The sequence below is a fragment of the Mytilus trossulus genome, chromosome 9 (genome assembly GCF_036588685.1).
Source record: "Mytilus trossulus isolate FHL-02 chromosome 9, PNRI_Mtr1.1.1.hap1, whole genome shotgun sequence".
Classification (NCBI taxonomy): Eukaryota; Metazoa; Mollusca; class Bivalvia; order Mytilida; family Mytilidae; genus Mytilus; species Mytilus trossulus.
The window spans coordinates 76,282,954-76,308,974 of NC_086381.1; the positions used below are offsets into that span (position 1 = coordinate 76,282,954).

The window sequence follows — 26,021 nt, forward strand, 5'->3', positions numbered from 1 at the left end:
TCTAATCCGCTTCCAAAATGATGTTTGTGATGAAAGTATGGAGGTCAAATTAAATATTCAAAATTCCATTGATGCTTTTTTGGAATTAATCCATGATTCATTGGAAAATAACACTTTATATCAATTTGTGCAATTACTAAGAACACTTAACATAGTTTAATGTAATTACATTTCAATCTCAATATGTTGATTCGTTGAATATTCTATTTTTTTGGCATTTAGGAGTTGGCCCCATGAATTGCTTAATTGTTTTACATAAACAACCAATAAACGGTTTGCTGTCATTTTACAAGCCCTTATTTAGTTTTTTCTATTAATTGTTTAGGAGAATTAAACTTGTCTAAAATCATCAACTTTTAATTTTGGATTAATGGATTCAGTGATAAATTAGTTTTACATGAACTATGTCAGTACATACACTGCGTTTCACCATATAATCTTATTACATTCTGTACTTCTGTATTTCTTAATAGGAAGATATTGAAACACGGCGTACAGAGTTATATAGTGGAGTAGAAGAGTTATTTAAAGACCACGAAGGACGAGGACATCTGGTGATTGCCAACCAAATATTTATCAATGCCACAGACAAAACAGACCCAGAGATCGATGTCCTTAAGAAAGCAATCACAGACCTTACCTTTCAACATCCTTGTTGGGGAGAGGAAATGCCCAATGCATCTGTTCCCCTTGAACTTGAGATTGCTAACCTGGTTGTTAAGGGGAAACAAGTACTGTCATTGAGAGAAGTTGAAGAATTGAATTCCATCAGCAAGGTGTCTGTCTTATCAAATGAAGAGCTGAGAAAATTTCTACAATTTCACCACTCACTAGGGAAATTAGTCTATTTTGATACCCCACAGTTGAAAGGTTATGTGATCATCAGTCCGCTGCTTCTGGTCGAAGTGATGAGATCCTTTGTTACAGGTATTATATGATATACTATCCACTTGTATATTCTCCATGGCCATCAAACGCAGCCACGTGTCTATATAATATGCTAATAATCTCATTATTTTACATTGTCATATAGCGGCCTTTTATAGCTGACTATGCGGTATGGGCTTTGCTCATTGTTGAAGGCCATACGGTAACCTATAGTTGTTAAGAGGCAATGTCAGAGAGCACCAGGCAGGACTGTTCAACTAAAAAAAATCAATTTGGTCCAACTTATATTTTACCCTTTCAGTATAACATACTGACTGGGAATATATAATTTTTTTTCAATTTTTTGTGAATTTGACATCAATACTAGGTTTACATTGTGAAAAGGTATGTACCAAAAATTAATATTGGCAAAAAAAATCCAATATGTGAATTGTGCACCTCAGGATGTCTGTATAGCCTTTTATGGATAGCTTATACATGTATACAATAAATACTTACCAGTTTTACACACAAATACTCCTTTAAAATACAACCATAACACTTTAATTTAGAAATTATCAAATTTTGCCAATATTAATTTTTGGTACATACCTTTTCACAATGTATATTTATTTACATAATATTTGTGCAATGATAACACCAATCTATAATCTACAAAACCTAGTATTGAAGAATGATTATAAACCATCTTCATATACATGCATTCATCATAATAATTTTTACTCAACATGTAAATTATTAAAAAAAAATCCTGTCACACAAAAAGCGTCACACTCCTGACAAATTTGACATGTTTTTTTAATAAAACGTTTGGCTGGTACAAGATATCTAAATGAAATTTGGCTGAAAGTTAGCTGGTATTGAACTTGTTGGTTTGACATTTAATTTACTTTCCTAAATATAATGGGGCAAACAATATGCCCCAATATGTTAAAATCTTCATTTTTTCTGATTCCACCCAAATGCCAGTTTCTAACCGTTTTCAATGATCCATCATTAAAGAAAAACAGCCCTTATGACTAAACTACCTATATGGAAGTTTAGAACTATGTTGGTGTAAAAAATAATGGGAATAAAATTTTTGGTATCTTTTTGATTTTTTTAAAAAAAATAAGGTAAAAAAATGCTAAAATAAGGAAAATTGAGAACTGCAAGTTTCTAACCGTTTTAACCGTTTTCAATGATCAATCAATGGAGAAAAACAGCCTTTATGAATTAACTACCTATATGGAAGTCTTGTACTATGTTGGTGTAAAAAATAATGAGAATAAATTTTTTGGTATCTTTTTGATTTTTTTCAAGAAATAAGGTAAAAAAATGCTAAAATAGGGAAAATTGAGAAAATTTGAGAAAAGCCGTTTTCTGACCGTTTTCAATTATCCATCACCAGCGGAAAACAACACTTATGAATAAACTACCTATATGCAAGTCTAGTACTATTTCGGTGTGAAAAATTATGAAAATGAAATTTTTGGTATCTTTTTGATTAAAAAAAAAAAATAAGGTAAAAAAATGCTAAAATAAGAAACATTGAGAAAATTTAAGAAAAGCCAGTTTCTAACCGTTTTCAATTATCCATCACAAGAGGAAAACAACATTTATGACTTACTACTGATATGGAAGTCTAGAACTATGTTGGTTTAAAACAAGAATGTGTCCACAGTACACGGATGCCCCAATCGCACTATCATTTTCTATGTTTAGTGGACCGTGAAATTGGAATAAATTCTCTAATTCGGCATTAAAATTATAATGATGTTATCAAAGGGAACATGTACACTAAGTTTCAAGTTGATTAAACTTCTACTTTATCAAAAACTACCTTGACCAAAAACTTTAACCTGAAATTTTCACTATCATTTTCTATGTTCAGTGAACCGTAAAATTGGGGTCAAAACTCTAATTAGGCATTTAAATTAGAAAACAAAACATATAATAAGGCACATGTTACTAAGTTTCAAGTTGATTGGACTTCATCTTCATCAAAAACTACCTTGACCAAAAACTTTAACCTGAAGCGGGACAGACGGACGGACGGACAGACGAACGGAGGCACTATCGTAGGTGGGGCATACAAATAATGAAAGTACAATTTTTGGTATCTTTTTTACTCTTTTTAAAACAGTTCAGTAAAAAAATGCAAAAAAATAAGGAAAATTGTAATATTGAGAAAATTATGATTTGGCAAAATGGTATTACATGGATTAAATGGCAAAATACCATACACTTTTGCATCTTTATTGTATTTATCATGTTTAAGATAGTTTTTGATGAAAAAAAATAAAGAAAAAAAGTTGTAGTCTTGTCGCCACTTTGTTCCTTTGGTTGCCATAGCAAACATAACATGTACACTATTCCTTTCCTGTAGGCCTTTTTTTGTTCAAATTTTCACCATGAAAGTACTTAGTTGGAAGATGCAAGAAAATTCTCACTGAATTGGCATCTAGATCATAAGTCAATGCCACAGATACCTATAATACAATTTTTTGCTGTACTTTGACCTTTGACCTCAAAGTAAAAAGATGACTTTTGTTTACAATTTTGTGTCAGGAGCATTATCTGTTTGCCCTTTGACAAAATCTTTTGATATTTGGCACATGTGTGCAGCCTCTCAAGACAATCTGTTGTGTTCCAAGGACCATCATCCCCAAATTTATCCAAACCTTCCTTTAGGGGAATTGAACCTTATAACAAAATTTCATAGATATCCATTAATTTAAACTAAAGTTATTGTCCAGAAACCAATGTGTCTTCAGACAACAACAATGACGACATCATACCATTATACATTCCCAAAAATTGTTTGCGGTCGAGTAATAAATGATTAGATCCTCATTTCTCAACCTTATATATTCTGAACTCCCAACTGGCATGACCATCATGACCATGGATCTTGTCCATTTATAATTATTTATTTTATTTTTTTTTGGGGGGGGGGGGGATTTCAAATCAAGGACAGACACCACATGAATACATTAGTACATGCATGTATATAATTCATAGTGACAAAATCTATAAATAAGCATGCTCTTTGTTTTTGCAAAATCAAATATGATTATGCAGATTGGTTTAATTCTTTATTGAAGGCTGTACCTATTACTATTAACTTTTACATTGTATGGTCTCTTAATGGAGAGTTGTCTGATTACAATTATGCAGAGGCGGATTTAGGGGGGGGGCAGGGAGGCTCATATAGGGAATCACTGAAGCGTGACTGGAGCGGGCCCCCCTTAGGTCAGTCAGTGGGCCCCCTCTTATGAAAATTTCTGGATCCGCCACTGTTATACTACATCTTCTGATTTTTATTGTGTTCCATAGCAGTTTCTTCAAAACCTTTGGAAATAGAAGCACCCTTTATCTTCATCACTTGGTTTGTATAAAAGTCGGAATATGACAACAGAGAATTATTCCCATACATCACAATGATTATGGCCTAAAGAGAACTGTGATAGGTACATGTAGCCTTGAAATTGGCTGTTTATTAATTCAATCCATAAAATTTGATCAAGATTCAAATGCATGTACTGCACAAACATGACAAAACAAAAAATAACAAGGGCATACTACATTGATACTTATATTAAAGTTTATTTTTTTTGGTGTACATATTTCTAAATAGCACAAAAATGTTAACACAATTATTTTAAAAAATACAATTTTTGACTTTTCATTTCCTTTTAACAGATTTGTTTTAATATAAATTGATCCCATTTTCTGTTACTCTGTAATAATTTGGAACTTATTTTATCAACACATATATACATCTTTTTAGAAATTCATATACACCCTTGCATAACATAAATGACATGTATAAATATTTGCCTATATAAACACATGAAACATGATAAATATCTAAATAGTTTCAGAAAAAATTGAAATATTCATTCAGACACCCAGTAATATTTTAAAAGATAAAGATCCATAAACAACTAAGTTGATATTCTAAAAATTGTCCTCTATCAAAATTGTCATTTTCAACATTGAGGTCTCTCAATTACTAAAGTAACTTCCAAAATATTACCAAAAGTCAAACATATACATAAAAAACTTAATGTTGAAATGTTCTGTTGTATGAGTCTCCCAAACTGGTTACAGTTTCATGTGTGATTTTCTTTAAGCTCAGTCACCTGAAAACAAATGAAGGAATAGTCAAGCTATACATTTATACATCAGTTTTTTGCTTGAAAATGTTTTAAATTAATTATATTAAATAAGATGAATTTTAATATTATATACATATATTTAAGTACACATATTTGAAGTTTAGTATAATTTTTTAGAAGATTTCACATTCAGGACTTCAAATACATTTGTAGTGAGAGATTAAAAAAAACCCTTCTTGCATATCTGGAAAATACACACTTGGTCTCATTAATTTTTATGTGTGTGTCATCTGTGTTTTAATTTGTTCTTAAATTAAGCTGACACTGGTCATATTAGAATGTTTAACAATTCATTTGTTATGCATTCTTATTCTGATTTACATTATGTACTGATGTAATGTCTAGTATATTTACAGGATTTAAGATTTCACATACTTTATCTCATATGGTACTTTATCAAAATAAAGATAAACATGTAAAAAATGTGCTTTAAGAGATACTGGTACTCACTTATGAACTTTCATATTAATGCAGTAGGTTAACTTCGAAATCAAGTTGATCCATTCCTCTAATTATAGGCTCCTCTATATGTAAGTCTGTCATCTGATGTATCTTTTATCTGTTTAAAGAAATAACAGATTATAAGGTGATCAATTATTCTTTGAATTGAATTTGGAAAATTGTATTTAAAATCAAATTAGTTATTTTCTTATCTTAAGAACCACTGGAAAATATATAATGAGCTGTTAGCATCTTACTACATTAAAACATTCAAAGTTACAAAACTTTTTTGTATGATTAATTCTATTTTTAAATGGACAGGTTAATGTATAAAATGATCTAAATGAACACTTTAAAGCAGAAAGGTAAATTGTGATTAACTAATTACTAAACAACTTTACTTGATATATTTGAGTCAAATTAAACTTTTATAGTATGCGCTTCAGGATCACACATGTACATGTACAAATGTATCTAAATTCTAATGACAAGATCTCAAAATGTGCTAATTTTAAAATATTTTTTTCAGTTTTGAACTAAATGTTAAAAGTTTGAAATCCTTGTAATTGTACAAGTTTTATTTTTATAAATAAATATATATGTAATCATGATAACCACTTTTCCATATACAAATGTATGTGTGTCTTTCATATGTCATGATATATAGGTACACTGTATATGAAGCAATCAAAATTACAGAAAATTAATAGTTGGAGGATAGTTGTACATGTGATTTTCTCATTGGCAATCATCATGATCATAACCAAATCTTCTTTTTTTTTGTAACTTTTGAGTCTGATACATGTAGTTTTTTTTTTTTTTATTTTAAATTATTATCCTATTCAAAAAATGTTTGAACATGATGAATAAAATTGCTTTCAGCACAGATCATACATTTGCAGAGAATAATTTCACATTGTAACTAAAAATATGAGGGAAAGGGGGGATGTATTAAAATTATTGAACGGGCCACATGATTTATCCGAGAAGTAATTTTAAACTTTCATAATTTAAACTATTACCTGTTCCAACTGGTATAACTGTCGCAAAGAATTCTTTTAAACACTATCATCTGCTTCAAAGTGATCCGCCTTTCCAGTTTTCAAGATGCACAAAAGTATGGCATTTAGATCTTTATAGTTTGCTTTTGGTGTCCATGATATACCATGTACTGTTTTAAGGTGGGAGAAAACTGTATATTTCCAGCATTTGTCCAGATGAATCATCAAAAATTACTCATGGATGGCTTTAAATTCCTCATATTCCACATTTCCAGCAAATAATACAATAATTTCAGTCTTATAAATAATCCTCATTCCCGTACAGATATTGTAACTGCCTCTGTCTGGAAATGATCACCCGTACATGTATGCAACAATCTCCTGGTGAGGGAAATAAGTTTCCCAACACCACAAAGTTATGTACTTTTCTTAAATCTTATCAAAATGTTCAATTATGTATAAAAATAAACAACAGAAGTTCATTTTTCTATCAAAACATTACCAGCTGGTTACAACCTTTATCGGTTTTTAAAATGAAGAGCATCACTTTTGGTATGTCTAAACACCAAAAAGACGAAAGTAAACTGCAGTTTCCTGACAGTTTACTGCATTAGAACATTTCCATATCAACAGATACCAAATATGTTATTATCATTTCCTGCTGTATTCATGGTCATCTTTTAGAATATATATCAATTGTTATATTGTAGGCTGTTTTTGTTGAGAAATTAATACCCCTATTTCCCTATATATACAGTCAAATTTACTGAAAAATCAAATTCATTTTTTTATACATAATAACCCAATATGACTTTTTAAAATGTCATTTCCCAACAAAACAAGGTGGATACATTACAAAAACATGTTTATCTCAAAAAGGCTGTTGAACAAAATTTCCAAGTTCTGCCTGGTTTTCTCTGGCATTGCCTCTTAATGTCTGTGTCATTTTGGTCTCTTGTGGACATTTGTCTCATTGGCAATCATACCACATCTTCTTTTTTTTTAATTAGGCTAGATGATTGTCAAAACAATTCAAAAGACTTTCAAAACTAAAAATTTGCAGTTCTAAAACTTTCTAGAAAAATTCTCAAACACAGACTCATAAATCAACCAATTATAATACTGGATATGATGTTTGAAGTTGTACAAATGAAAGTTTTAAGATAAAAGGCCTTACATATAAACAATCACAGATACAAAAGGCAGTGAAACAAAGACTTGATCACCTGACAATTGCCATTTCTTGATGTCAAAAATGTTCTTCTCTGAAACTACTAAAACAATTCAACCAAATGTTCATTGGAGTATCTTTTCTAAAGAGTTTGTGCTTGTATCGCTGCTGTCAGTCATTCAAATGGCTGCAAAATAATACATAAGGTTAACATGTGTTAATGGTCTCAATATCATTACGTATGATAGATAGGGAAAATAGAAGTAGGTCAAACATGATCAGAACATTAAGATCTTCCTATTTTCTGCCTTTATTTTAATGATCAGCTAGTATAGGTCATCCCTGTAGTTTGTAAAAGAAAACATTGCATAATACCATTTTTTTTTATCAATATAAGATCTCGAATATATTTATTTAACCAAAACAATTAAAAACTTCAATAAAGTCGTTAATTGTAGTATCAAGTTTGACTCGAACCCAAAATTTAGTCAAACTAAATACATGAACATTGATATTTGCCATTTTCTCTGCTTAGTACGCATCAAGAGTATGCGTTATAACTAGAACGCTCCGAGTCAGAATATGATGTCCAGCTAGATTGACAAGTCTTTCTGTTGACTGTAAACGTTTCAATTCTGCTATAACAAAAAGTACAGAAACACTAAAAAAATTATCCACCCAAATCGAAAATAAAAAATGAATCTCAAAAATCATTGATAAATCATGAACTAAAAAGTTAAATAACAAAAGTGCTGAACTTCAATAAAAATTCAAATCGGAAAGTCTTTTATTAAATGTCAAAATCAAAAGCTGAAACACATCAGACAAATCGAATACAGTCATATTCCTGACAGTTGCATAACATTTCATTATATTGTCAACAATGTATTCTTTTTACTTTTAATGCAATCTGTTATGTTTGTTAATTTGTAGATCTGTTTAGTATCCCTTGTTCACCTCTTTTCTCACTATTTGTTGTTCGTTTACCTATACAAAACATCATCGTAATGTTTGTAACCTCTTAGCAAAACTTAAACAAATTAGACCAAAGTCATTATCAGTGTTATTAGAGTATATATATTTTTTAAACGGGTTCAAAGATTGAACATAGGGACGAAATGCAAGCTTTGTTTATTGTAATAAAAAATGAATAGAGAGAAAATATGACAGTGCCAAACATTATCAAAAGGTTGATATCTTGTAATAAGCTATTCTGTAAAAACTGTCAGACGTCGTTTTATAGGAGTGAGTGCCCTTAAATGGCAAATGATAACAGTCTTTTGTTTTAAATCTTTGCCTATTTAGTTAAAAAAAGTATAAAAGAAAGATGGAAACAAAAAAAGCCGACATAATCAGCAAGACAAGATTTACAAATTAGTCACATGTATGTCCCGACATCGTAAGTAAACTCTTTTTAGAGGTCACAAAATTATTTCCTTCAAATGATTTTTTCTTTTTGTGTTTTGAGCTAGTTTTTTATCATAAGATTTGTTTAAAACTTTTTAAATTTGTACTTTGTTTCAATTTTACTTTACAGATATTGCCTTCTGGCCAAAGAAAGGCCTTATTAGAAACACTTTCGAAAAGATGTCAGAAAGTGGAATAATACAAAGAAAAGATCTTTATCTTATTTGGGAACAAAAGCACTTCAATAAGATATCACCCTACAAAGAGTTCATATTTGATATGCTTATCCACCTTGATATTCTATCAGAGCAGCGTAGATATGATACTAATACGGGAAGTCGGTTACCAGTGGAAAACTTCTTTGTTCCCTGTATGCTCACTCAAAGAAATGACACAAGATTCATGACCCACGAATGCACACCAGAGAAAGCCATTAGTCTAGCATTTGTATTCAAAGGGACAATAATACCACCAGCCTTACCAAATCGTCTCATTAGCGCATGTCTCAGCATGTGGGCTGTGAAGACATATGAAGAAAAACAACTCCTGTTTTCAGGATTCGTTGGTTTATCATTCGATAAAGCACATGATATTGTAGTGTGTGTTGAAGGTAACAAGATATTGCTCTACATAGTCCATGAAACCTCCAATGGACTGATCGTGCCAGATATTGCCACTGGTATCAAGGAATGCATGTATACAACATTGGAGAGAATCTCAGAATTCTATAAGTCCACAGTCCAGGCCACATCTATCAGCCAAAAACTACCCTTCCACATTGAATATGCATGCTCTAGGTTAGAATGCCATATAACTGAAGAGGCAGCACTCACGACTGATGAATGGATCTGTAATAAACACAAGATTGTACATACTAAAGAAAAGTGGAATATTTGGAATCAAGATCAGGTAATAAATCATATGGCTTTAATAGAATAAGTTTATTTGTTTTGGAATTCTTTGTGGTTCTGCTAGTTTTCATCTAAAGTACAAATTGTGATGTTTTAAAATGTTATCTTGTAATCTGTTTCTAGGTTTTATAGAATAAAGTGATGGATAGTTTATGTTGGAAAAGATAAGAATTATATTTCAGTGACTTTTTTATATATCTACAGAGTTTCCACTGGGTCAATTATTTTTTTCGCCACCATTTTCGGCAAAAAAATATATTTTTCGCCACTTTATTATTTTTTTCTTTTTTTTTACCCCCCCTCCCTCCTAAATAAGATGAGTTTGCTCCATTGTTTTCTGGGATTATTTTCTCAAACTTATCTTAGAGTCTACATTTAATGAATAAACACTAAACCTTTACTTTTGAAAAGAAGAACTTTTTTCAACTTAAAAAGGGGAAAATTCATTATATTTTGAACAACTTTTCTAAAAAAGGAGCCACTAACTTTTAATAAATAAGATATAAGTCCAGGAATATAACAAAATTCTTGGACATGTTTTGACCATATAATACCAGAAAGATGTACAGTTCTTTGGGGAAATTTCTTCAAAAGAAAAATATGTGCCCTTTTGTACTAAGAAGTGGTTTTTACAACAAAACAAAAGCTTTTTATCACTCGAAATCAATCCCTCATTTAAGGTGTAGTCATTACAGTGAATGGTTTCTCTCATTCGAGGGGTTATTTCCAACCTTTTGCATAGATTTCTTCATAACGACATTTTCCTTTTCTAGACCATCGTAAATGAAAAAGTTGAGACGTAAAACTATGCTTGAAACACGTCATTTATAAAGTACTCTCTCAAATTAATTATCTATAGCAAAGTGAACATGGCCAAAGGATAAAGTTTAAATCGAAGATTTTTCTTGCTTCTGAACATTTTTCGTTATAACAACAGTTTTAGTTTCTGGACTATCATCACAAGAAGGAGAGGAGATGTCAAAAGTTTGCTTCGAACACGTGCGTCGCCAAGGGGTTAATAAATCCTTTATGTGACATGTGACGAACGCCATTTCATCATATTATTTTGTCAAACAACACAATTAACACCTTTATTAATTAGTACTTTGTTGTCGATACCTATCAAATGCAATCAGCTGATTATTGATTTCCTGTCAAAATATTAATGAGTTCAAGACGAATTCCGAGTATTGTCTGATCGGATAAAATCCGAGAAATCCGTGAAAAAAGTAAATAAACAAGCTAAGATGGATGACAACAAATAGTTATATTATATTTCTTTCAAACAAATTCTTTTGCAAATGACGAATTTTAATCGCCACATTTATTATTATTTCCAGCAGAAACCCTGTATCTATACATACATGTATACCCTTTTGGCTTCGTCTTTCTATATTTTCATGTACAGGTTGACCGGTTCTTTGTAATTTGAAAGTAATCTACCATAGTCAATATCATGTTAAAGTTTTTAAGGTTTATGAGCCCTTCTGTAGCCATTTTTGTGTGACCTTTTCAAACTTCAATTGAATCAAAACTACATATATAATGAATAATATTTCATTGCATTTAATAGAAAAAAAAAAAAATTTTGGCAAATTAATCAAGATTTTTATAGAAAATCAACAGCCTTTATCCTTGTACTCTCATGTTTGGCAATTTGATGACTGATAGAAATAGGATTACTGCATACAGGGCTAGCATAGATTTTCTTAAAACAAGTTTATAAATGTAGTTATTGGTTGAAACAAATTTAAATATGGACAAAATCCAGTACGCCTTTTAGGGTGCGCTCGACTTTAGGGACTCAGCACCAGGTGTTTTGGAATTTACAGGTTGCTTAGATCTTTTTGTAAAAAATAAACACTGCAAATCATAGAAAATCAAGTAAGTAATTTATGTTTCAAATTTTATAACAAAAATCTCTGTATTAAAGGCTGTGGATTTTTTTTTAAATCTTGATTTATTTGCCACAAAGTCCTCTTTTTCATTTAAATTTAATGAAACTGTAAAAAATAATGCCTTGCATCAAGTTTCCCCTTGGAATATGTACAAAATGGCCTATCTATATTATTCATTATATCTGTAGTTTTGATACAACAATTGAAGTTTGAAAAGTTCGTACAAAAATGGCTACAGAAGGGGTCATAAACCTTAATGGAAATACACGATGTGATGTCAACACTGTTTTTCTATTAACTTTAATTTAACATGTTTAACATAGCCCGCCTTATTTATATGTTTCAGGAAAAAGAACAATGTGAAGAGGACTGTCCAGGTAATTAACCTTAATTAGATATTACTGATCTGTTCATTACACTAGTTTATACCTTGCTGCAACCCAAAGACGCTTTCGCTCCTAATCACATTGATGAACTACTTGTTGTAGATCCAGACCCTCAGCAACGAGCTGGGAATCAAAATCAGATATCATTTTTCTTCGAAATTCCTTCAGAGCAAAACATGTTCATTAACTGCTTGTGTTAGGGTTGTTTGCAATTTCAATCAAATTGATATCAAATCAGGAATCCTATATTTACTTCTTATTTTATCAAAAACAGCATCAACTTCTTTTCATCCACTGCCCTATTGTTATTATACTATCTTTGTTCTTTGTCCTCTCCCAACCTTTGATATCTTATAAACGATTTCTTCGGTATACTTTTTTGAACATTTCTTATTCATTTTTGTATTGCTTGGTTTGTTTATTTTCGCTCAAACATCATATGCTGCACGTTTGAATGATCTCATTTCCGGTTTTGGCAAGTTAATACATTACACATGCAACAATCTGCTTACGTTTGGAAATTGATTCAGATCAATTAAGAACTAATTCATGGGGGCTTGAATATATCTTGATTTTACCACGGGTTGTCACTTTATGCCGATATTTTACCCCCCTGCTATCGCTCAGGGTAAAATATTTGTCATAAAGGGACAACCTGTGGTAAAATCAAGATATATTTAAGCCCCCATGAATTATTTCGATTCTAATAGAACAAATACGACAATTGTTTTGGATCGAAGGGCTCTAGGTAAAGGCATTATTTGCCGTTCTGATAAATGAACGCACTATTACATTGACGTAAAAGAACGGAGCAAACTGAATAAGTGGCAGCTAAAACTATTTACAATAACATGTTTAGATGGGTTTGGAGGAACTTATATAAGTGTATTTATATGTCTTATGTGTATATGTTCCGGACCATATGAGTATTTGGACCATACACGTATGGTCATGGCCATATGCGTATACTCATATGGTCCGACCATACGCGTATGGTCCAACCGTACGCGTATGGTCGGACCATATGAGTATAATACTCGTTTGGTTATTAACGGGCCAGACCATATGAGTATTTGGACCATATAGGTATTTTTTTTTAAATTACATTATAAACGTTTCAGTAATACAAAAACTTTATCTAAAAAAAACAATGATTGTTTAATACATGACAAAGTATTAATTTTATAAATCAAAGACTACGTTAAGATTAAATATTGATGCCATATTTAGTTTTCATCGCTAATTACATTCTTGCATGTAGGGTTGGGGTGACATTTACTTCCACACGGTATCATAGCTTTTTTCATTTGCAAGTCTTGGTTGTGCAGGATCTTTTTCATTTACACCTTTTGTTTGCGAGTGAAAAGTTAGCCTTTTTTGCAGCTATGTACAGTGATACCGAGGTCTTGTGTCATTCCGATATGTCTACGGTGTTTTTATGAAGCTCTAGATCTCAGATATCGTAAAATGACTGCAAAACACCATATTCACAAGACACCATAAATAAACTATGTTACTTTCCAGTGACTTCTTGTGTAACAGTTCTGAAGATTTTTTTTGGATTTATTTGTTTAAGTTGACATATTGCAATTCAGTCGTAATAAAAATTGGTAATGACCATCGGTAGTGACATTCAGTATAAACGTGTTTATTATAGTTTTGACAAGTAAGTAGAATTACCTATATGAAACTTCTAATTTTTATTTAGCTAATCTTTTTATTATAATATAATAATAAAATTACCTATATGATAGCGTCTTTTTAATGAACGGTCATACTATATGAAAAGTTTAGAAGTATTCAAAGTAAACTGTAACATAGTGTAAATTACCCCGACCATACGCGTACGGTCGGACCATACGCGTATGGTCGGACCATATGAGTATATACCCATATGGTCATGACCATACGCGTATGGTCCAAATACTCATATGGTCCGGAACATATACAAAACATGGCTTATATAACACATTTTAGCATCGTTTGTTTGCGTTTCCTTGTTGTGATGATTTTCCTTTTTACAAAGCGTGTATTTTCTCATAAAATGCTTATATTCTGACGTTATCGTTTTATGACGTCGAGTAGCTCATTCATAAAAAAGCATATGACGCGAGAGTACGATCGGAACAGCCCAAACAATATATTTATATTTTACCACGGTTGTGTACTCAAAGCGTTTAAAGGACGTCATGTTAGAATTCCGCATATCCTTGGTACAAATTCTCCGTTTTGCTCCACATGCTCCAATGACATTCTGATTTCAATTATACAGCAATCGATCTGGTTCTGCATAGTATATTGCCATATTGCCATTGTCCAGAAGACAAACGTAGGAATTATGGACAATTTGCCTAAATGATTCTAGTGCTCATGTGGGTGGTTCTGATGCTCTCAGAGTTCTTTCAGGATTTTGTTTCCTTTGTACCAAACGCTTATCAGAATTTGCGAGATAGCTTTGCTTGTTGAAAATTACTAAAATCAAGGTTTTCAATTCAACTTTAGTTGTAGAATCTCTTAATTTGAATTGAAGCGTATTCAGGGAATGTTAAAGCATGCTGTTGATTGATTCGCAAAAATTGCGGAAGATATTTCGCACATTAATTAATCTCATTGGAACAGTGACAATGGCTTGACGATTAATTTTTAAGGTTGCAGTTCTGTAAATATTGACAATGCAATTTCCTTTTACGGCTAAAACTGTACCACTTTTACTATGAAGTTTTGAAAAAAATCTTATTCTTGAATTGAAAGTTCATATGCACTACAATTTTTTTCAAAGGTCAAACTATAGGGCTGAGCGGCATATTTTCAACGTTTGTATGCCCTGAACTTTTCAGAGTTTAAACTGACACTAATTTTCTTAACTACCCCTACCTCGAATGAAGGGTTACCACATATTTCAATGTAAACAATATATGCACATGTATATTTACTGGTAACATTCCCAAATTATGCCTCTATGAGATGGAACACAGAGAGCATAACTGGGAACCAGTATGTAAACAAAATTTTCTATGAATATTCTAAATCTCCCCAAAAGAGGCGTGGTATGAGAAACAGCTGTATTTACAAAGTGCAACCTATATTAAAGCAATAGAAAAAAATGTTCTTTATCATATTTCTGATAGTCATGCTATTGGTAGCTGTACGCTTTAACTTGATTGGATGGTCAAACCAATATAGGTCTGATTCGTAGACTAAGGAAATTATTTAATCTGTCTCAACGTTGGTCAAACATCAATAATGATGTTTTTCATCATAATTCTGATAGTCATGATATTGGTAGCTGTATGGATTTTACTTGATTGGATGGTCAAACCAATATAGGTCTGATTCGTAGACTAAGGAAATTATTTAATCTGTCTCAACGTTGGTTAAACATCAATAATAATGTTTTTTATCATAATTCTGATAGTCATGATATTGGTAGCTGTATGAATTTTACTTGATTGGATGGTCAAACCAATATAGGTCTGATTTGTAGACTAAGGAAATTATTTAATCTGTCTCAACGTTGATCAAACATCTATAATAACGTTTTTTATCTTAATTCTGATAGTCATGATATTGGTAGCTGTATGGATTTTACTTGATTGGATGGTCAAAGCAATATAGGTCTGATTCGTAGACTAAGGAAATTAATTTAATCTGTCTCAAGGTTGGTCAAAAATCAATAATAATGTTTTTTATCATAATTCTGATAGTCATGATATTGGTAGCTATATGGATTTTACTTGATTGGATGGTCAAACCAATATAGGTCTGATTAGTAGAAAAGGAAATTAATTTAATCTGTCTCAAGGTTGGTCAAAAATCAATAATAATGTGTTTTATCATAATTCTGATAGTCATGATATTGGTAGCTGTATGGATTTTACTTGATTGGATGGTCAAACTAATATAGGTCTGATTCGTAGACTAAGGAAATTATTTAATCTGTCTCAACGTTGGTCAAACATCAATAATAATGTTTTTTTATCATAATTCTGATAGTCATGATATTGGTAGCTGTATGGATTTTACTTGATTGGATGGTCAAACCAATATAGGTCTGATTCGTAGACTAAGGAAATTATTTAATCTGTCTCAACGTTGGTCAAACATCAATAATAATGTTTTTTATCATAATTCTGATAGTCATGATATTGGTAGCTGTATGGATTTTACTTGATTGGATGGTCAAACCAATATAGGTCTGATTCGTAGACTAAGGAAATTATTTAATCTGTCTCAACGTTGGTCAAACATCAATAATAATGTTTTTTATCATAATTCTGATAGTCATGATATTGGTAGCTGTATGGATTTTACTTGAATGGATGGTCAAACCAATATAGGTCTGATTAGTAGAAAAGGAAATTAATTTAATCTGTCTCAAGGTTGGTCAAAAATAAATAATATGTTCTTGTTGAACATCATGTGACATTATTAATGAATTTAGCAAAGGTGTGGGAATATTCACTACCAAACTTCACATAGCAACCCAGTCAATGTATATATGTTTCAGACTGGTGTCAGCATTGTCAATTGGAGATTAAAGTAGAACATATAGAAGATGTGGTGTGATTGCCAATGAGACACCTCTCCACAAAAGACCAAAATGACACAGAAATTAACAACTATAGGTCACCGTACGGCCTTCAACAAAGAGCAAAACCCATACCGCAGTCAGCTATAAAAGGCCCCGAAATGACAATGTAAAACAATTCAAACGAGAAAAGTAACGGCCTTAATTATGTAAACAATATATTTTGTGGTTGTCCTGCCTTGCTTATATTGTAAATCTAAGTCCTCAAAAGGTCGATCGGAATTGTCAGTCCGATATCAGTTATATTCAGAGTATTAGTGGTATGTGTTTTTTTAAACAGGTTTACAAGAAGATGCATTGATCCAGATTCCAAGTGATATTGAACTACAGAGATTTTCATCGAGATTTGACGAAACCACAATACGAGAATTGGCCATACATCTTGGAATGGCTTTACAAGAATGGGATGATCTTAAAAGTAATAATCCTAGATGTGTTCAGATTGTCAAGTATAGAATACTGGTCAACTGGAGAGAAAAATGTTCAGGAACTTTCAAGAATATGTGGAATGCTTTAACAAAGATGAAATTAACGACCCATATGCTCTGCCAAGTAAGCTATATTTTATTTTCTTATTTCAATTTTAGGTTTTTAAATGAATACTTAAGTGTAAAGAATCACGTATTTTCTGTATAAATCTGCATGTTGAAACTGGGTATGGTTGTTATAAACCTCGTCAGCTTGTCTTTGTTGACATTAAATATCAATGATTCTTTCATTTTCTGTATAAATTTATAGTGTTGATAGATTTTGAAATATCGAATAAAATTTTACATTTCTTGCCACCACCACCCCTAAAAGCACCCCCATACCTTACCCCTCCTAACAGCATGGATGGCGTTATTCTTATTTGGCACAAATTTTCTAACTTTTAAGTTAAAAGAACTCTTCCACTGTGTGTTTAATTTGGCTTTCCAACTGTCTTGGTTTCGAGGAGGGACAAGTCTTATGTTACCGAAACACGTGTATGATGTACAAACATTTCAGGCTTACTATCGTCAACGAGATTTTATAAATCAACATGATCTTTTTATAGTATGTCTATCTGTATAACTAAAATGGAATCAACATGCTGTTTAAGAAAATGATGTATTCATAAATTGTAGAAATAAGAAGAAAAAAACTATAAACAAATTCGAACATTTGGCTTGACAAATGGCTGTTATTGTTATGTCCTTTTGCTTTAATGCTCTTAAATTGTGCAAATTCTCCCAGATTTCAAGCCTTCATGTCCATGATCATGATAGTATGTCCAGAAAAATTTGACAAAAATATTGTTATACATTTTAAACTATATGTTCAACCTTAGTGGCAATTTGAAAAAAAATGTTATGCAAGGAAGGCGATCTTGCTCTATGTGACCACTTCATATTTTTAGACATATTACAATTTTGAATTAAAGGCATACTTATAGTTTAACTATAGTCAAATACACAAAATGATGAAAAGACAAACAACAGTCCAAATAACTTTATGTAAAGCAACACGAACGAAAACAAATAAGGGTTGAACTCAGTTGCTCTTGAATGGTCAGCAGTAAATTACCTGCCCTACTATTGTCATATCGTTTTACAGTTTTGTTATTATCGAAATAGGATAAATCGTCCTTTTCTCCCTGTACGCGCATCCTTTAAAAAGAAAAACCCATCCGCTAGGTTGATATTTACGGTATTGTTTTATGTGTATGTTTATAATATCATATTTGACCTTGTTACCGAAATAATAGCTATTGAAAATGTACAGAAGATTATCGTACGAATATAGTCGTAACTAACTTGTAGACAAATAACTTGAGGGATTATCGCAACTGTATATATCATAGTAACTGGTTTAAGCAGAACTTTCTGCTAATGGAATATTTAATTAAAAAAAAAATTGAAAGATAACAACAAACGTGTAAACAACATTTGTGATCGAAATATTTTTTCAACATAAGGAAGTTTGCAATTTTTCATGATCATTTATACAAATATTGGTCTTTGTATTTTACAAGAAATAATATATGGTAAATGTCCATCATGAAGACAGTGTGAGGCAACCATTTTCCATGTTTACACATTATTAATGGAAACTATAATGTTTAAATCACGTTCGTTTTCAAGTAAAGAAATGTTTTAGGTCACGGTATCTAATTTGTTATGAATCTCGTTTTTTTGTACATGGTCCACTTGCATGAACTGCCAGCACTATGCATTTTACCTGTTTTGTGTGCCGCCATATTGGGATCAGCATAACTACAATTGTGATGATCAGTATAACAACAGTGAATTATGATATTAATGTTTTATTATTATAGATAAGAGATCTATAAATAATAATTTTAAATTAAGCCATTTAGACTGCTTCCCGATTAAAACAACCATGATATCAGCTTCCCAAGTGTTACCTTTTCATTTGTAAACCAAGAGATTCAAATGGTGAAGTTGAAACCATACCTTCGTAAATAGAATGGACGCCATTACGAGTTGGTTGAACGTTATCGTATATTCGTTATACAGATGATATCGAATATGTTCCTTACGTCGTAATTACAATCCCCTTCCCTTTTCACTTATCTGACCTAATGAATTAGACTATTTACCGGTTTTGTTATAAAAGAGCAACACGAAGGGAACCACCTTAAGAGCAGGATCTGCTTCCCCTTCCGTAGCACTTAAATTCATCCTTAGTTTTTGTAAAGAAGATCACTGTTATGTTGTAGTATCATCAACTTTAAACGCAGTACACATATAATCTATATTTATTTTTAAAATATATTTGTAGGTTAAAAGAACCAGAAATAGACAGTGTGGTATGTTTTTTCAATAAGATCTCATTAAAATTTCGATGATAGCAAAACATAGGTTTACTACTGAAACAATAGATTTATTGTGGTATTTAATGGCGTTTGTTTTATTGGTTGATGTAGCCATTGTTGCAACAAATACAATAGATGGAGGAAAAGAAAGGGCAGCATAATGCCAATATCAAATGAGAAAACATATCTGTTGTTGTCAATTGAATATTCATCACAGTTTCTTCCTTCGAAAGAGGATTTATTATCAACTTTTTGTATTAAAAAACTTAAGTCTATAGAAGATACACTTCATCATCTATCAGCAAAAGTAAAGACTATAGCCAGAAATCGCTAATGAACTCCTTAATTTTTTTTCTTTGTGTTTTTTTTTTTTCATTTTTACAATCTCTTTATTGTCTTAACCAATAACAGGATTGTCTATCCTTAGTCATGGAAAATGGTGTTCAATTACATTTCAAAAATTCAAATTCGGTCATGTTTCATGGTAAGAACACTTACATGGCTGATGGTTTGCGAATTTAGTGATGTCGAAAACATATAAGGGTTAAATGAGAGTCAACTACCAATCTGCTAATGCATGATTTATAAACGTAGTTATCCAGAGTAACACGACGGATGTAAGATGTGGAACAGGGTCTGATACTGGTGTCTAAAACATACAAGAGTTTAATAAGAGTCCACTACCAATCTGCTAATGCATGATTCCTAATCATTTGGTACAGTTTATCAACGTATTTATCCAGAGTAACACGACGGATGTTAGATGTGGAACAGAGTCTGAAACTCTTTCAAGAGCACCTGAGATCACCCCTAGTTTTTGGTGGGGTTTGTGTTGCCCAGTCTTTACTTTTCTATGTTTTGTTATATACACTGTTGTTTGACTTTTGATGTTTTTAATTTTTTGTCATGGTACTGTCAGTTCATTTTTTTACTTATAAGTTTAACTATGCCTTTGGTGTAATAAGCTTCTTTTTAAGGAGTAATTTCCCTTGAAAAGTAATTTTTGCCCACATTTTTTGCTTTTTGATATTATCTTAAAAACTCGCGGACACAAATTAATACTGTCAACAGTAAACATGATCTGTGAGACAAAATATATAACCAGTGAACGCTTGCCTCGATTTATGATCAGTGATATACCCTCTAAGATATTGGTAAGTTTGATCCAATACAAGTGAACACTTGACTCAACATATTACCAGTGACACATCCTCCTTCAGGTATAAATCAGTTTGATATATAACTAGTGAACACTTATCTTGACTAATAACCAATAAAAAAAACTCATTTAGTTATTCATAATTTCGATTTATGCACAAACACACACTAAGAAGCATGTGTTATCCTTGTCCGTCTTAACGTCCGGTAGTATGTCCGTACGTACTGAAATTTGTTTCCTTTCTCTAACTTTAGTTTGCCTCAACCAAATGTTATGAATCTTTAATACAAGGCTTATTACCACAAATGACAGATCAAGTTGAATTTCAGTTGCGTCACTTTTACCTTTTTTAGAGTTAAGCCCCTTTTACAATTGGAAAAAAAAATGAATGTTTCGTTTCCGTTCTCTCACGTAGTTTGCCTCAACTAAATATTATGAATCTTTTACAAAATGATTATCACCACAAAACTCAGATAAAGTATGAATTTGGGAAGCGTCACTTTTATTGTTCTTGCATTATGTCCCTTTATGACGTTATATGAAAATGGCGGAATCATCTGTGTCTCATGGACACATTCACAATTTATTTGTTAAGTAAGTCAACCTTTTATTAGGGCAACAATGGATGTGCAGTTGCATTGTGTGAACAAAATTCACTTTAGAATCATTAAAGGATGCATGGTTTCAATACTTCAAAACACCAGTGCTCCTTTTTAAGTGAAATTGCCTTGAATTGAACCTTTATTTTTCGTCACCGTTTTTCATAATGTTAGTATTTTTGCTAGAACATGACAAACTGGTTTATTGATTTATATTTATATTTCGAAACGTTATGTGATGTATATGTTGGAAGAACTTGTGTTTATAGTATTAACTGTTCGTAAATAACTTAATAAAAATAAGACTATTTTACAGATTTCAATGATGAGTACTTGGATTTAATTCCAACAGATGAAATATTAGATAAGCTGGCACAAGTAATTGGTGAAGTATCCTTCCAACTTGGGATAGAATTAGGATTACCTGTAACATCATTAGATATAATCCAGTACAAAAATGGATTAAATTTAGTGGCAGAATGTAAGGAAATGTTATTCCAATGGAGGGAAGATCAGAAAGTGAAGCCCACTATAAGTGTTTTGGTTCAAGCCTTGGTAAATGTAGGGAGAGGTGCTAGATGTTTGGAGGAAATCATTAAAACAGTTGGAGTAAAGGAATATATTCCACTTAAGGAAGTTGAAGAGGAGAAACAAGGAAAATTTAAAACATTTCTGCAAAAACTAAATCCTTTTCAATAGCAGAAACAGTACAAAAACATTCAGTTGGCATTACTTTCATTATTCCCTTGTCTTGGTTTTAGTAAAAAAAAATATGGACCACCATTTCATTGACATTGTTCTTTATGTTGGCTCCACATTCAACAGATTCAAGATAACTTAACATGGTTAATTAGACTGTTCGATTTATACAGAATAGCACAACACAGTCAAAATAAGTTTATTAAATTTTCATTGGGTTCCACATCAGTTATTCAAAGCATACAGTTAATGAAGAGTATTATGTTAGTATGTCAGTCTTTGATTAAAGTTTGAAGGTAACCAATAAATTTGTCAAACGTGAAATTTTGACAGAAGCATTGTAAAGTGTTAATAATAAGAGTGAAATTTTGAAAAAAAAATCTAACTTTAATTTTTATACGACCGCAAAAACTAAAAAATTTTTGGTCGTATATAGGTATGACGTGGCGTCGTCATTGTCATCGTCTTTGTCATCGTCGTCCGAAGACATTTGGTTTTCGCACTCTAACTTTAGTACAAGTGAATAGAAATCTTTGAAATTTTAACAAAAGGTTTATGACCACAAAAGGAATGTTGGGATTGATTTTGGGACTTTTGGTCCCAACAGTTTAGGAATTGGGGGCCAAAAAGGGCCCAAATAAGCATTTTTCTTGGTTTTCGCACAATAACTTTAGTATAAGTAAATAGAAATCTATGAAATTTTAACACAAGGTTTATGACCACAAAAGGAAGGTTTGGATTGATTTTAGGAGTTTTGGTCTTAACAGTTTAGGAATTAGAGTCCAAAATTTAACTTTTTTGATATCATCAAAAATTGAATTATTGGGGTTCTTTGATATGCCAAATCTAACCGTGTATTTAGATTCTTAATTTTTATTCCCGTTTTCAAATTGGTCTACATTAAGGTCCAAAGGGTCCAAAATTAAACTTAGTTTGATTTTAACAAAAATTGAATTCTTGGGGTTCTTTGATATGCTGAATCTAAACATGTACTTAGATTTTTGTCGAGCCTTCGACTTTAGTAACTTTCTTAAACTATACTGGATTTTAACCAAACTTGGACAGAAGCTTGTTTATGATCATAAGATAGTATCCAGAAGTAAATTTTGTAAAAATAAAATTCCATTTTTTCCGTATTTTACTATAAATGGACTTAGTTTTTTTCTGCGGGGAAACAATACATTCACTCTGTGGTTAAAGTTTTTAAAATTTTAATAACTTTCTTAAACTATCCTGGGTTTGTACCAAACTTGGACAGAAGCTTGTTTATGATCATAAGATTGTATCCAGAAGTAAAGTTTGTAAAAAGATTACTCCCTTTTTTCTGTAATTTACTTTTAAATGGACTTAGATTTTCTTACAATCATAAAATAGTAACAAGAGGAATATTTTTATTGATTTTTTTCCTCATTGTCGTTGAGCCTGCGATTTACAGCAAAAATAGGCAAGACACTGGGTTCTGAGAACCCTTATAAATTTTTATTACCAATAAACATCAGTTGTCTGAAGATAAAAATAATCTTGAAGTAAGACGTGTCATACAAATAATGAGCAGGAATGGTGTATACAAATAATGAGCAGGAATGGTGTATACAAATAATGAGCAGGAATGGTGTATATATCTTATTTGTTTACTGCAGTAATGTTGTAGATTGTATCCTCATTTTCGTGGTTCAGTTGTCAAAGTTAAGTTTTGTGTTTTGGTCTTTTTTTCTAATACTATATGCAATAGGTCAACTATATGTGGTGTATGGAAATGTTTATGATCTATATGTCAGTCGGGCAGGTTTTATTTGACCTTGACCTCATTTTCATGGTTCATTGCTCAGTGTTAAGTTTTAGTATTTTGGTCTGATTTTCTTAAACTATAAGCAAAAGGTAAGCTATTGTTGTTGTATGGAAAATTTGTTAGCTGTACATGTCTGCCTGGTATGGTTCTTCTGACCTTGACCTCATTTTCATGGTTGATTGGTCAATGTTTAGTTTTCTTGGTTAATGTTAAGTTTATGTGACAGTTGTAATAAAGCTTTATATATAAGACTTTCAATATAATATCAATGATTAGTAAAGAAGTCGAGACATTTCAGCGTGTGCACTCTTGTTGCATACGTTTTACAATTTTTACTGTGTAAATAAAACTATGCTGAATTGTTTCTGTTTTGTTTGTACACTTATTTTGCTCTATATTGATGTTGATTGTGTCATTGTTACAATGTGTGTCTTGTAAATAAAAGCATTTTGTTCCACTCAAACATGACTGATGTTTTTTTTATATAGTTTACATTTTGGTAAATAACACGACTAAATAGATATGGGGCGACGATAACAAGTTGCAATCAAAATTTATAATTTGAAGAAAACCAGATTATACAAAAACAAAAAAAGAAAGAAAAGCACCCCCAAGAAATGCAACCGTCTTAACAACGTACACCTGGGAACAGTATATTTAACATAATATATATATGTTCCTGCGTACACTAAGCAAAATTGGTAAGAAAAGGGCAACACGATCACTAAAAAAATGGATATGGTCGCAGGTGCTCAGGAAGAATACGTAGTTCCTGCTTCGCTATTGTCAAGGAGTATAAAACGGGATTGATCACAGGTGCTCAGGAAGGGAAAGTAGTTCCTGCTTCACTAGTGTCAATAATTTTAAAACATTAATGATCTCTGATGTTCAGGATGGGAAAGTAGTTCCTGCTCAACTATTGTTAATGAGTATAAAACGGGGATGATCACAGATGCTTTGGAAGGATAAGTAGTTCCTGCTTTACTATTGTCAATAAGTATGCAAAAGGAATTATCACAGTTGCTCAGTACGAGATGAGTGGCTCCTGCTCCACTTTTGTTAGTGAATGTAAAGCAGGAATGATTAAAGGTGATCAAGAAGGGAAAGTAGTTCTTTCTCAACCACTGTCAATGAGTTTAAAACGGTAATAAGTACTGGTGCTCAAGAGGTGTAAGTAGTTATTGCTCCATTATTGTCAATGAGTATAATACAGGAATGATCGCAGGTGCTCAGGATGGGAAAGTAGTTCTTCCTTCACCATTGTCAATGAGTTTAAAACGGTGATGAGTACAGGTGCTCAGGAAGAATAAGTAGTTCCTGCTTCGCTATTGTCAAGGAGTATAAAACAGGAATGATCACAGGTGCTTAGTAAGGGTAAGTAGTATTTGCTCCATTATTGTCAACAAGTATAAAACAGGAATGATCGCAGGTGCTGAGAAAGGGTAAGTATTTCCTGCTTCACTATTGTCAATAAATATACCAACGGGAATTATCACAGGTGTTTAGGAAGGGTAAGTAGTTCTTGTTCCACGATTGTCAATGAGTCTAAAATGGGAATGATCGCAGGTGCTCTGGACGGGGTAAATAGTTCTGTTCCACTTTTGTCAGTGCATATAAAACGGGAATGATCACATGTGTTCAGAAAGGATACGTAGTTCTTGTTCCACTATTCTCAATGAATATAACAGGGGAATGAACACAAGTGCTTAAGACGGGGTAGTAGTTCCTGGTCCACTATTATTAATGCGTATGCAATCGAAATGGTCATAGATACTCAGGACTGGTAAGTAGTTCCTGCTCCACTATTGTCCATTGGTATAAAATGGGAATGATCACAGGTGTTCATGAACGTTAAGTTATTCCTACTCTTCTTTTGTTAATGAGTATAAGTATGAGGTGCTCTGAACGGGGTAAGTAGTTCTTGCTTCTCTATTGTCAGTGCATATAAAACGGAAATGATCACAGGTGTTCAGAAAGGATACATAGTTCTTGTTCCACTATTGTCAGTGCATATAAAACGGGAATGATCACAGGTGTTCAAAAGGGGTAAGTAGTTTTTGTTCCACTATTGTCAATAAAAGTAAAACGGGAATGATCACAGGTTGTATGGATGGGGTAAGTAGT

At 31.9% G+C, this 26,021-nt stretch overlaps 1 protein-coding gene across 1 annotated transcript in view; it reads left to right on the forward strand.

Moving 5' to 3' along the window:
• Nucleotides 1–24,180, forward strand: part of LOC134684947 (uncharacterized) — a 58,191-nt gene extending 34,011 nt beyond the window's left edge. The window contains exons 13-18 of the mRNA XM_063544268.1: nt 474–927; nt 9,202–9,980; nt 12,227–12,257; nt 17,135–17,406; nt 19,618–19,645; nt 21,726–24,180. Coding sequence (XP_063400338.1) covers nt 474–927; nt 9,202–9,980; nt 12,227–12,257; nt 17,135–17,406; nt 19,618–19,645; nt 21,726–22,108 — 1,947 coding nt within the window. The 3' untranslated portion in view covers nt 22,109–24,180. The remainder of the gene's footprint in view (nt 1–473; nt 928–9,201; nt 9,981–12,226; nt 12,258–17,134; nt 17,407–19,617; nt 19,646–21,725) is intronic.
• Nucleotides 24,181–26,021: the final 1,841 nt, after the last annotated feature.